We start from the raw sequence: 12,595 nt of genomic DNA, 5'->3' as shown, positions 1-12,595 counted from the left end.
AAGAGATAAATAAGAAAGTAAAAAATGAAAAATAAAGAAATAAGGAATTGAAGAAGAAATTAATATAGAAGAAGAAGAAGGTTGTAAATGGATATAGAAGTGAAGAAGCGAAGAAGTAGAAAAGTAAGGAATAAAGTTATAAAAGTGGAGAAGAAATGAGGAAAAAGATAAATAAGAAAGTGAAGAATGAAGGATAAAGAAATAAGGAAGTAAAGAAGAAATAAATATAAAAATAGAGGAAGGTTCGAAATGATTCCAAGAGACCAGTATAGGAGACCGGCTCGAGGAAGAATGAGCGTTCCGAGTCCGGTCGCTGCCTCGAGCGCTTCCCCCACCATCCGCCTGCTGCCGCTCACCCAGTCCTGCGCGACGAACTTGCGCGCACACAATTTTAGGCATTTTTCAGTACTTCTAAATATCCTTGGCCAGAATTTCCGATTACTAAGTGTTAATATTTTACTTTATTGATTTAGTTAATTATTTTAATGTTTCAAACACCAAATTTTAAATAAGTTAGGTGTTTGGAACAAAAATAATTGATTTAGTGGAAAAAGTAGGAAAAGTAGGAATTATAAGGGAGCGAAATGGGCCCCTCCTCGCCCATTTCCGTGAGGTTCTGCCTCTCCATAAGGGAGCTACGACCCCTCCGAGGCCCCAAAGTGGACCGGATTTTTTTTTAACTGAGGTAAACCCCCCACGATATTCAACGCTACAACCTCCATCCCTTCCGTTAGACGTTAGGCCATGAACATTTTTTCTGTACAGCGTATTTCTTCCGTCGTCTTGTCGCGGGTTATCCAACCTATCGTCATTCGTGTAGCTTGGAACACTTGCTCTACGTGTGGTGGAAAATGACAGTACTAATTGTGACTCAAAAATCGGGTCCGTATTCTGAAGTTCGGCAAGCAAGTGATTGGACTCATTCCGAATTTTTACTGTGATTTATACTTCATTAATGCAGCTCTGCCGATATAGAATATGGAAACAATGTTTTCTATGAGGAAGCATATCATGAGATATTTTTACATCGATGGACGGAACTCGCATCAGCTGAGAAAAATTGTTATTCCCTTTGCTTTTGACGTATGAGAAGTGTTTTTGGTTCAGTCACACCTCCAAATAAGTGTTAGTTTATAAGTTGTAATAACAGCATTTGGGGAAATAAAATGCGAGATAGATCAATTTAAAATATTCCCATTATTTGCTCGTTAAACTAAGTTGTAAGCTTGAATTAAGAATTTATAGTTCATCTCCTAAATGATGGTGGTGACTCATTCACGATTTTCTTATCTTCTGTCGAAATTTTAATTATAATTTCTACATGATCTTATGATAAATATTACAACGTCTTCCTAGTAATGGACTGTAACATTTAAATTTGAAATTACTATTTTATATTTAACATTACCCTTCTATACTAGCTCTGCTTCCAAGTTCTTTATCGATAATTTTGTTGTATCCATTTAGGTAAACATGGAGTGGTTATTTGGCAAACGAATAACTCCTGAGGAGATGCTACGTAAAAATCAGCGTGCCCTTAATAAAGCTATGCGTGATCTAGACCGGGAAAAGATGCGTATGGAACAGCAGGAAAAAAAGATCATTGCAGACATAAAGAAACTCGCCAAAGATGGTCAAATGGTATAAGTCAAATCATTGTAATATTGTAGAATATTACATATGCTATATGTGTTTTGTGCAGGATGCAGTAAAAATAATGGCCAAAGATCTAGTGAGGACTCGCCGCTATGCAAAGAAATTTATGCTCATGAAAGCTAACATACAAGGTGTCTCGCTAAAGATACAAACACTACGCTCACAAAATACCATGGCACAAGCCATGAAAGGTGTAACAAAAGCTATGCAAACTATGAACAAGTACGTTCTTTTTTATTACAGACATGAAATTCTTTTAACTATCTCAAGTAGTTAATTAATAATCACACTATTCTATCCACAGACAGCTAAATCTTCCTCAGATACAGAAGATTCTCCAAGAATTTGAGAAACAGTCTGAGATAATGGATATGAAAGAAGAAATAATGAATGATGCAATAGATGACGCAATGGAAGATGAAGGAGATGAAGATGAAAGGTAAAGATGCAAAATTTAAACTTTATCTTGTACAATGTAACTAATGAAATTCATTCAACGGTTATTAATCAATTAAATAATTATATACCAGTGATGCTGTTGTCTCGCAAGTCTTGGACGAGCTGGGTCTGCAGTTATCGGATCAATTGTCAGGATTACCACAGGCTTCTGGCTCCCTAAGTGTGGCAGGTGCAAAACAGCCAGTTGCAGCTGCAGCAGGTACATCAGAAGATTCTAACAATCTTGCAGACGCAGATGCTGATCTACAAGCTAGGTTGGAAAATCTTCGTCGAGAGTAAATACAGTTTTTATAAAAGTACTTGTGTAGATAGTTAGCTAGTATGAACCTCGTGCTTCATTTAAGGGGGTTGGGAACTGGCTAGAATTACTCAGTGTTCAGTAAAGTTTTATTAAAACATACTAGTTTCTAAAATTTTCTAAGGAGTAATCCAAGAAAGAAGAAGCAATCCATTCCATCAGTCTTATACAACAGGTTACTTCTATTTTGATTAACTATTATAAAATTTGAATATGAGCCATTGTTAAGCACAAAGTTGTGCCTAACAATGTTTCTAAAAAATTTGTATTTAGGTTCGGTAATTAATAATCAATACTTTTTGTAATTCAAGTCAGTAGTCAGGCTCATTTGTAATAATACAAATAATAATATTAATAATAAATGTGATAAAAACTCACAGCGATAAACAATTGCTTTTTACGTGGTTCATGGAGAGAAAAAGTATATAGGTATATGTTATATAAATATATATACATGCACAGTATACATAAATGTTTCTGCAAGAAAAACCATTAATTATTGTACATTCAACGAGTAATTAATCATGTGCACTTTTGTCGCGTGATAGTATGTATAACTTCTCTTTATAAATGAATCAATCTTATCGTCGTTAATTTGTAACCACAGATTTCGTCTTATAAAGCTTTTTTAATAATTAAATAAGTTTCCCTTATTTTTATACTTACCTAATATCGTTGTAAAACAAATTCCTAATAAGAAATACGCACACCTATTTTGTTTCTCCGATTACACAGTCAACAATAATAAAATTCAAGTGCCTTCATCGTGTATAATAAACAGCGTAAAAATTATCGTTCATTATATTATTTATTTATAAATTTCGACTTCATTATGCCTAAGACATTTAGTTCTATTGGGATCTTAGGTTTAAACCGTGCATTGATTTTTTGGTACTTTTTGTTGTTGTTCTTTGCCATGATTTTGTTGCTTTCGACTTTACTCTTGCTCTTATTGTACCCGTTGCTGTCGCATGTAATTCTTTTAATCCCTAAATACCCTAGAAATATGAGAGAACTTTATACAAAAATTTATTCCGTGGGATTTTCTTTTTTTTTTTGGTTTCATCTCTCTCACAAACCCTTGTTTATGTATACATATTGTCAATATCTTTAAACAGTTTCGAACAACCAGACGCATGCTGAAATGAGCGTAACAAGATCGCGCAGCCTTAAAACAGAACTTATTAAAACTTTATTACTTGAGAACAACTCCAAGTTACGAAAGAATTATTACCTATCGCAAAGAGGAACGTATTTGTAAGATGATAATTTCTACTATAAATAAATAAGTGTATACCCTGACAATTCGTTGACTGCCTCTCTGAGTCCTCATTGCCTATTAATATCAATAGACAATAAATAAGCAAACAATTGTTTACGATCCTTCCGGCGAGTTGTCGCGTGTGACCATCTATATACATATGTGTGCTATATATATGAGTATCGATAACTGTTCTTTATAATGAATTTGGAATATAAGGCGAGTCGGCATTTGGGCTTAAACGATTTTTCAATACTTTATTCACTGCTTCCGCTTAGCACGCTAACAAAATTGTTTACGATATTACAATCCTTTTAATGATTCCTTCAATTTCGCTCCCCACGAACTGATCTTTCTTTTCCTGAATTCAATTTGCGGTAATGGTTAATTATTATTAGTGGGTAATTAGTAGAAAGTTGTACAACATTGAGCTTCGTCAAATATTGAATTATTTAAACCCTCGGCTCGAATATAAAGACCTTTTTTTTTGATATTTTAATTTACTTTTTTTTATAGGTACTCATATGCTTGCCTCGTCTTTTTATTCATATTTTCCATTTGCTTCCTTTCGGTTTCTATATTTCCTCTCGATCACGTTGGTCTCGACAACTTCCGGTACCATCATAAATTCCCAGAGGCGATTTTCATCACTCCCATTTTTCTTTAATATACTATCACAAAGATAGACGTTACGTAAAACAACATTAATTACCGAATAATCTCGAAAAACTCGCTTGAAGTCTTTAAATGGGAATCGCTCGCTATTTATATTTACAAGGGAGTTTGCGTTATTTTATATCATCATAAGTATTCGAGCACGACTCGTGCAAATGCGATAATGAGGCAAATGAATAAATTAATGATAATAGTAAAGATATAAAAGAGGAAACAGATGAAGAAATATTTAGACAATGAAGAGACTGATATGAAAAGCGAGTCTACAGCACTTTTTGGTCATAAATTCCTATAATACTCTGTTACTATAAATGAACGCAAAAAAAAAATATCACGATAAAATAGCTACCTAGTATATTCTACTTACCCACTTTCTTTCGCTCATCCTAACTCTCTTTGGTCAAGGATCGATCCTACAGTGTAAATAAATATTTCGATATCGTGAAAGTATAATGAAATTATATAAATGGTAGAGATTTGGTCGAACCAAAATCGGGTCGAAGGACTCTCCCCCGTTTATACAGTAATTCTTTATGTGTGTAAGTGTATACACAAAGTAAATGGACGATCGATGAATATACAAACTAATCGGCTAACCGTGAAATGATTAAATGTTAGGATTGGTCAAGCTAGAATCCGGCATTGTCAAATACAAATTCCTAGGCTATCGGTGTTGTGTGTGATACAAACCCGAGTACCCCGGTACTCTGTGCGCTTACCCGGATAACCCGTAGTATATCATACAATATATACAAGCCTGGAGCTGCGTACGCTATATAATTAAATGAGAGCCACGCGGAAGGTCCATGTCGAAGGGAATCATCGAATCGATCAAGGATCACCCTTGTTAGGAACTTCGATATGGCTCATTGTCAGTTAGACCTCATCGACAGGTTTTCTGGATACAGTGCTCCTGCGTTGCGGCTGGATAATATATTCTTAAAAACAAACATACGTATATTAAATACTTTCTTTCTCTTTAAATTAGGCAAAGCTTCAATTTAGGCATCCCCGAATCAAGAAAATCCACTGTGTATCTCCTACTGATGGTACACAGGGCTTAGCATGGACTTGCAAATAATTTGGATACATTTTTTATGAAAACTGTCACGATGGGCTCACTCATTGTGCACCAAGAAAGAGCAAAAGGGACCGGACGTGTCGATGAGGAATTCTCTATAATAAGTCATATCCACCAGTCAAATAGTCCACACTTGGACCTTCTCGGCGACAATGCACCAGCTTGCATGGTCGTAATACGATGATATGACGTGCAAGTTTTCCACGTATTTCTCGATTAGCTGATCCAGTTCACCTTCCCGGAACACGTGGTAGTACTGATGATAAGTAATGGCGCCACCGCCGTTCTGATCCGAAGGTAACGATTCTTGACTCGATGAAGCGCTCATACTACATTCATTGAAATTTTCTGTACATCGTGGATTCTCTTCCGGAGGTTGACTAGGCTGCTGGAGGGATCCGGTACTTCCGAGCTTGGTCATCTGTTAAATAGAATTTTATTCGAACGTTAAGAATCGTTAGACAATCGTTAAAACGATTTCTCAATCCTATTATATTGAAAACGTGAAAGCACTTACCAGTATTGAACCAGATTCCTCGCTGATACTCGTTGTATTCTCAGCGGAGTCGCCCACATCGCTAGATTCTACGGAATTACAGAAGCCAAGCAAAGGTCGATCTTTGCGCGACTGTTCCTGGACAAATTCTCCACTATCGGACACAAGGACAAAGTCGAGTATGTTCTCTTGACTCTGTCGAAGAAGATCCTTAGCCTCTTTATCCTCAATGCCTGAGCTCTTAAGCCAGGCAATGGTGTCTGCCAATTCACTATATTTTCTCGTCTTACTTGCTTTTACCTTAGTTCTCAATGCTACGCCCTGCGCATCCACGTCAGGATTCTTCGTGTCGGCCAAGTCCAGCTTGCTCGATTGACAGTACCGATCAATATCATTGATCAGATTCTCACTAAGTTTCTCAGTGAAGTCTATTAAATGCTGTCTGCACTCTTCATTCCAGGATTTTCCCACGTCCTTCGTATCTAACAGCTCCTGGAGGTCGTCGCAGGATGTCTTCAAAGAGTCCCGACGTTCCTTGGACCTCTGCGTTGTTGGTTCAACTTGCATATTTAACTTAATAGCAGTTTCCACGGCATCCTCGATAGAATTCGCCACATGCGCAGCAGCCTCCAGTAAACGAATTGACTGCGAAGACGTCTCCGTCGATATATTCGTTGGACTAGTGTTTGATAATAAATCATAGGCTCTATCCTCCTCAGTTTCGATTTTCTCAACCGAAGTTTTTTCCTTCGATTCTGTCACACTCTCCACCGTGGAATTCTCTACTGTTGCTGAAAAAAGGACTCGTAAGTAGTGAAATTAAAGACCGTAAGTACATGAATAAATTATATTAATCATTTTACGACCTGACTTCTCTGGCGTACCTTTAACCTTAACTGTAAATCTTTCGTCGGAAATGACGCTAATGACGGAACCAACGGACTCTGGCGAAGAAACCCCGGAAGAATCGCTGTCCAAGTCGTCGGTCTCTGGATTGAATAATTCCAATGATAATAACCTAGGTAAAGGTCTTGTAACTGTTTCCAATCTTCCAGTAGTAGCGGTAGAAGCTCTCCTGACCAAGGGAAATGCCGTTTTCGTACACCTTGTAGCAAATCCCGGTTTTTGTTTGAGTAATTCCTTGATCTGATTGAGTCGAACTTTGCGATTCTCGTCTTCATCCTGAAGAGGCTTATCCACTTTCACAGGGGCTGGTGGTTTCACCTCCTCTTTCTTAATCTCTACTTCGGAATTTTTCTTGGACTCCTCCTTCTTCAGATCTGCAGAATTTTTCTCGGTGCTGATCAAACTCTTAAACGGTCCGTTACTAAAGCCACCGAAAAATGCTCTTGGTGTGGGTCCTAGAGTCCTTGGAGAAAGTCCCGGAGGACTTGGAGGAGGCAATGATTTGCTACCAGCAGAAAATTGCTTCAACAACGGCGACATGGGGATCATTTTTAATCTAGATGATGTCAAGTCAGGAGGATGTTTAATCCTAGGTGATGGTGGTGCTGAAGTTGTTGCCAGCTGTCTGGTGGAACTCTCGACCTGCTCAGGCTTCGGTACATAAATAACTGAAGCGAAACTGTCCTCAGAGTCGACACTTGTGTCACTTTGCAAACTGCTGTCTTTCGATGAATCAGAGCCATCTTCTCGGCTCAATCTCCTCTCAATCGGATCGGATTCCTTCTTCGGTATGTTTACTACATTCACGGGCTGAGGTGGAAACTCACTCTCTGTCGACTTCCAGCCTTGCAACATTTTTACGAAACCATTCCTAATCGACAATCCAGAGACTTTGTCGGTGGTAGTTTGTTTTATACGATTGGTTAAATCGCTTTTCAATAGTTGAAATCTCTTCGTGGCTGTTCCTGAATATATCGAATCTTTAAATGCCTCGAATGCCTTTCTCTTGTATATAAGTTCCTCGTTCAACGAAGCCTGCTTCGTGATATTCTGACGCACACGTTCCTTTTCCCGCAGACGATCCGCGGACATGAGTTCTTCATTCATGGAACTTTGCTTATGTACATTGCCTCGTCTTACCGGAAACCTGGGACCGATCTGACAAATAATTACTTTTGATTACTATTAAATTATTGAGACACATCCTACCTAGAATAACCCGAGTTACTCCATTGGTACCTACTTGAAAGTCTGGAAGGTCCTTGAGGAGTTCTTGAATGGCAGTGTTAGGAATTTCCAGACAGGTATCCTCTATGAAATGGGATTTCTGTTTTACGAGCCGCGGTTTCGCTTGTGAGGAATTATTCTCGCTGTGCTCATCAAGGAAGAGATCGGAGGTAAGCGTTGAACACAGCCCAGGAATACTCGACCTGGACCGCACCAGGTCCAATCTCTGAATCTCCAGGATGTCGCCGAGGCTCTTTGACTTTACGCTCAACGTATCGGGTAACTTGTTGTTAGCCATACCGATGTCCTCCAGCCTTCGTAGTTCGATCGGTATGTCGTCAACATCGCCGCTGTCTTCGTGTTCTAAGTGAGGCCTGTCTCTACCATTGTGCCAACTCTCCAGGAACCAAGGACGGCTTCCAGGTGCACGTTTTCCTCCGGCAAGTTTCTATAAGTAAATATACATTTTTAGGTACGAATAGAGAGCAACAAAACTGATATGTTAGCCTCTATACACACCTGTAAAGCACGACGAAAGAAACTATAACACGTTTCGTTAGGACTGGACAGACTGCTTGTGGATGGCGACGGACTGAATATTGGATCGATCCAATAACTGCGACTTCTACATTTCCGCTGACTGGTTCTAAATACAAGATATTCCATTCTACAGTATTCCACAAATAATTTCGTTGTAATTAAATCGTCTCGTCGCCGGTATGCAATAGATAGTTGGCGCGAGAGAAACTACCAAATCTCTTAAAACTGGGGGGCAGTATGTCGATAAAGACGTTTACCTTTTGGAAATAAGAAAATCCTTTTTCGAGGGTTGATCACAGTGCAGAGTTTCTTCAGAGTAAGGAACGCCGGAAGTTCTAGTACCGTTGACCGAAGAATTCAAGCAATATGCTTTGGGCCACGGAACGAGTACGTCCTGCGACTCAAACTGAAAAAAAGTCAACTCATAGTAAAATAATAATACGACTTGGCAATAGTGAACTTGAAGAGTCATGGAAGAGACTAGGCACCTTTCTATGCCTCTGTTCCATGGCCCAGACCGAGATGACGAGTCTGCCACCGATGCGCAGAACCCTAGCCAATTCCTTCAGGGCATGAACTCTTCGCTCGGTAGTAGCGAAGTGATGAACAACAGCGATGGAGAGGACAGCATCGAAACTTTCATCCCGAAAGGGTAGAGCTAAGTTGTCGCAAATGAGTACCTATAAATTGTCCAAAGAAAATCATATTACTACTTCCATGGCAAATAATCTTGGGATTGGAAAATGAATCGAAAGGTCTTATCCCGGGGAAAATGACAAACCTCGTTCTTCTTCTCCCTGGCGATATCAGTGAGTCGTTTACATCGATCGACGCCGACCTTAAATATACTCTGATTGACGCTCAGGTACTTGCCGTTACCGCAACCTGTAAATCATACAATTTGACGATAAGAAATTTTTGTCTGATTCGACATAGTACGATCATGCGACTAAACTTTGCAGTACGAACCAATGTCACAGACCAGGGCTCCTGGTTCAAGCTCTTCAAGAAACTGGTAGATTCGTGGCCAATGCCTACCCTGGGCAGTCTTCTCAGCGCATTGTTCGTAGACCTCGTGAACGTAAGCTTGCTCCAAGGCCACAGACCGAGCTGCCTGCTCTCCTTCGCTCTCAGACATCCCTTTCGTAGAGGTGCTCTGCCCTCATCCACGCTCGTAGATGCCGTCGCTCTATAAAATGAAAAAAGTATACGTTCGAAAAATTCTCTAGTTCCACGAGTGTAGTAACATGGCTTCGGGTGTGACGTCATTTGGCTGCGTTTGGTATGTGATTCATTAACATACGCTGAATTCAATTATTCGAGTATTGCTTTCAGAGGCTCAGCTGATTTTGTGGCAGGCATCCGCAATAGAAGAGTTCTTGCAGTAAGCGCAGCAGTCTCCTGCACTCCTGGAGTCTCTCGTTCCTGGTAACGCGAAGAGGTTCCTGACGATATCGCAAAAAAGGAATAGTATGAGCTCTGCACCATCGTAAAAATTCAACAGAATCCTCAGTGCGCACAAAGGTAACGATAGCCCATAGAATTCCTAAGGTTCTGTTCCTGCCCAGGTAGTCGAGGTACACTTGACATACGTCCAAGAACATGATAAGATCCAAGATATTTCTCTCCATGTATCAAAGTCGTATGTGCGCGCGATTTGAATTCCCGTTAAAAATTCGCAGAAGAATGTGGATTTAAGTGGCTGACTAAAGCGAAACTAGTTTACAGGATCAGCCCGACCGGGCCCACACGACCTTTTACGAGGATCCACGAGTGGTCCATCCGATTCCAGACGAAGGCCCTTCCTATTATTATTATTATTATTATTATTAACCGAACGCAAAGCGACCCGCGAGATGCTGGAGATGCTAAGGAACGATCTTCGTATCTCGCTGAACAAACCGCAGCCGCGCTCTGTTCTACTGTATTCGACGACAGGGCCGACAGGTCGTGATGGACCGCGTAAGAGGAGGCATCGGCAATGTCCAGAGACAGCGGCTGCGCTGTGAATGTGAATTTATTCAATACCCCTTTCACATAACTGGGTTAGTTTCGGTGCACTAGTTTAACTAATTTATAAGAGTGAACCTCGACGTGATGCAACTCGAAGGACGTCCCGTGCTCTCCTCGTGTGTCGCCCTGTGCTCTCCTACGCGGAAGACGCTTCACGCTTGACGCTTGACTCCTTCGGAGTCTCCAACTTCCTTGAAATACCTGCAGACATTTATGCTTCGTCATTTCAAGATTTTACAACTTGGCCATTAACCAACAATTGTACTGAAACTGGTTCGACATTTCTCCTATCGTCAAGCAACACTTTGACACTTGATAATTGCCACCTGCTCACAGATCGAAACGTCCATGTAAAACTCGTCTTTCACGCGACGCCATTCATTTTCGAATACGAAAGTTTTCAGTGAAAGTCCCCAAAGATTATCTACACGTGTGTAGAGAAGCGTGTGAAGCGAAAAAGTACAAATAAGAAGGTGCAGATGCGAGGAAGTCGAAGATAACCGTAATAAGAATTCCTGCGAGGACTTTCACTGATTCCACATAACAACCTGTTAAATATACACAACGAATCCGAGCCAATCTTCCTGCGATATTTATGCCACGTGGAAATATGTAATAAAGACGAAAAAGGCATCACACAATCTACCGCCTGAAGTCGTCCAATCTAACCGCCAAGAAATTGAGAGTCCGAAGCGAGGCCTGCAATTACGCAAGAATTGCGGAGATTGTAAAATTGAAAAAAGATATTCGAAGGACCTGTCGCTCCATCCCCTTAAGGTGAAAAGATCACGTCAAGCGTGTACGGTGATGTCGCAAATGTGACTAGAAGCAGCGTCGTGTCCACCATTAATTCACGAGAAGTATCGTAATTGCATAGCGAGAGGATCCCTCGTAATTATACACAGAGACATATATCTATACATAGCTGAAAATAGGTAGCAGCAGAATGTCAGACATCGGCGTACAATAATGTTCCCATGACGTTGTCCAATGTAGAGAATGTATAGCAGAGTACAGGAGAGCATGTGATTGCTCGGAAACATTGGCTGAATACATTGCTCCACCTAATAGATATGCCAAAGCAGCCTAACCTCACTTGGGAATGCGTATCGGAATCTAAGGCATACGATATACCTAGACCGTAGATTGAGGCTGCACGACGTTAAAGGCCAAGAAGACAAGCAAGAAAAGGACGGAGGCGGGGGGGGGGCGACTCGCAAATTCGAAGCAGAATAAATGACAAAAGGTTGAAGATTACATGTGGGACAATCGGTGGTACCGGGATGAACCTGAAAGTGTCACTAAAGAAAAGGATGAAAATCAGGGAGCCGAGTGCAGAAGGAATGAAGAGGCTGTAGGAAACTAAGGGAAGAAGAAAGAAAGAAAGACTTCGGCTACTGTCCCTCTATGAATTACAATGGCAGACGTTATATGGAGTTTCTAAAAATAGTACCCGCAGGGGCGGCAAGTTGATATAGAGGATGGTTGGAAGGGGTTGTCGTGACGTAGTAGACCACCCTTCCCCTATCCTCTTGGTGTCGGTTCACCAAACGAGGGGAAGCAGGTCTTCAGGAATGGTGATTCTATCCATGGAGTGACGAGGTGTTGGGAGAGGCTGTTACTGTTTCTGAATAGGGTCGACTGGGGAAGCATGATGGTAGGACTGTCAGGGGTTTGCAAAAGCGAGGGTGGGGATCTTTGGGTTCATAAGCGAATGACGCAGGAAGGGGATGAAGCAGGAGAGGGATGACGAGGGTGGCGTAGCACAGCGCTGGTGGAGAATACCAGCCAGCAACATCAACGTGTGCCAACGTGGGGGAGGCCGCCATGAATGAAAGTAGCACGTATCGATTTATCCGCACCGCCCTATTTATAAAATACAGTAAACACAAACCATCCAACATCATCCCTCTGACCGGTGAATACCTACATCCACTCACACCATCGAGCGTCTCACTAAAAAAAAAAAAAAAAAAAAAAACG

The 12,595-nt window shown here is 40.6% G+C and overlaps 2 protein-coding genes across 8 annotated transcripts in view; one reads left to right on the top strand and one right to left on the bottom strand.

Moving 5' to 3' along the window:
* The first annotated feature begins 874 nt into the window (after nucleotides 1-874).
* On the top strand, nucleotides 875-3,205 carry LOC107271862 (charged multivesicular body protein 2a). Of its 5 annotated transcripts, none has more exons than XM_025089100.1 (5): nucleotides 875-1,062; nucleotides 1,468-1,641; nucleotides 1,703-1,878; nucleotides 1,961-2,095; nucleotides 2,187-2,394. In XM_025089100.1, exons 1-5 carry the CDS (start codon nucleotides 979-981, stop codon nucleotides 2,392-2,394), a joined length of 777 nt encoding a protein of 258 aa, XP_024944868.1. In that variant the 5' UTR covers nucleotides 875-978. The 5 variants fall into 5 exon arrangements, with proteins under 5 accessions (XP_024944868.1, XP_015603852.1, XP_015603853.1 ...); XM_015748366.2 differs by having other exon boundaries at nucleotides 883-1,083; nucleotides 2,187-3,205; XM_015748367.2 differs by having other exon boundaries at nucleotides 998-1,125.
* Nucleotides 3,206-3,420: 215 nt separating this feature from the next.
* Nucleotides 3,421-12,595, bottom strand: part of LOC107271859 — an 11,271-nt gene continuing 2,096 nt past the window's right edge. Inside the window, exons 2-11 of one of the 3 annotated variants that reach the window (XM_025089092.1) lie at nucleotides 12,507-12,568; nucleotides 9,569-9,788; nucleotides 9,381-9,484; nucleotides 9,088-9,279; nucleotides 8,857-9,005; nucleotides 8,579-8,705; nucleotides 8,076-8,507; nucleotides 6,811-7,990; nucleotides 5,948-6,717; nucleotides 3,421-5,851 (exon numbers count right to left, since the gene is read on the bottom strand). In XM_025089092.1, coding sequence (XP_024944860.1) covers nucleotides 5,549-5,851; nucleotides 5,948-6,717; nucleotides 6,811-7,990; nucleotides 8,076-8,507; nucleotides 8,579-8,705; nucleotides 8,857-9,005; nucleotides 9,088-9,279; nucleotides 9,381-9,484; nucleotides 9,569-9,737 — 3,426 coding nt within the window. In that variant the 5' untranslated portion in view covers nucleotides 9,738-9,788; nucleotides 12,507-12,568 and the 3' untranslated portion in view covers nucleotides 3,421-5,548. The remainder of the gene's footprint in view (nucleotides 5,852-5,947; nucleotides 6,718-6,810; nucleotides 7,991-8,075; nucleotides 8,508-8,578; nucleotides 8,706-8,856; nucleotides 9,006-9,087; nucleotides 9,280-9,380; nucleotides 9,485-9,568; nucleotides 9,789-12,506; nucleotides 12,569-12,595) is intronic. The other 2 variants (XM_015748361.2, XM_015748359.2) reach the window with 2 other exon arrangements.

This window comes from Cephus cinctus, unplaced genomic scaffold (assembly GCF_000341935.2).
Source record: "Cephus cinctus unplaced genomic scaffold, Ccin1 Ccin1_scaffold1043, whole genome shotgun sequence".
NCBI lineage: Eukaryota > Metazoa > Arthropoda > Insecta > Hymenoptera > Cephidae > Cephus > Cephus cinctus.
This window is presented reverse-complemented; position numbering and strand designations above follow the sequence as displayed.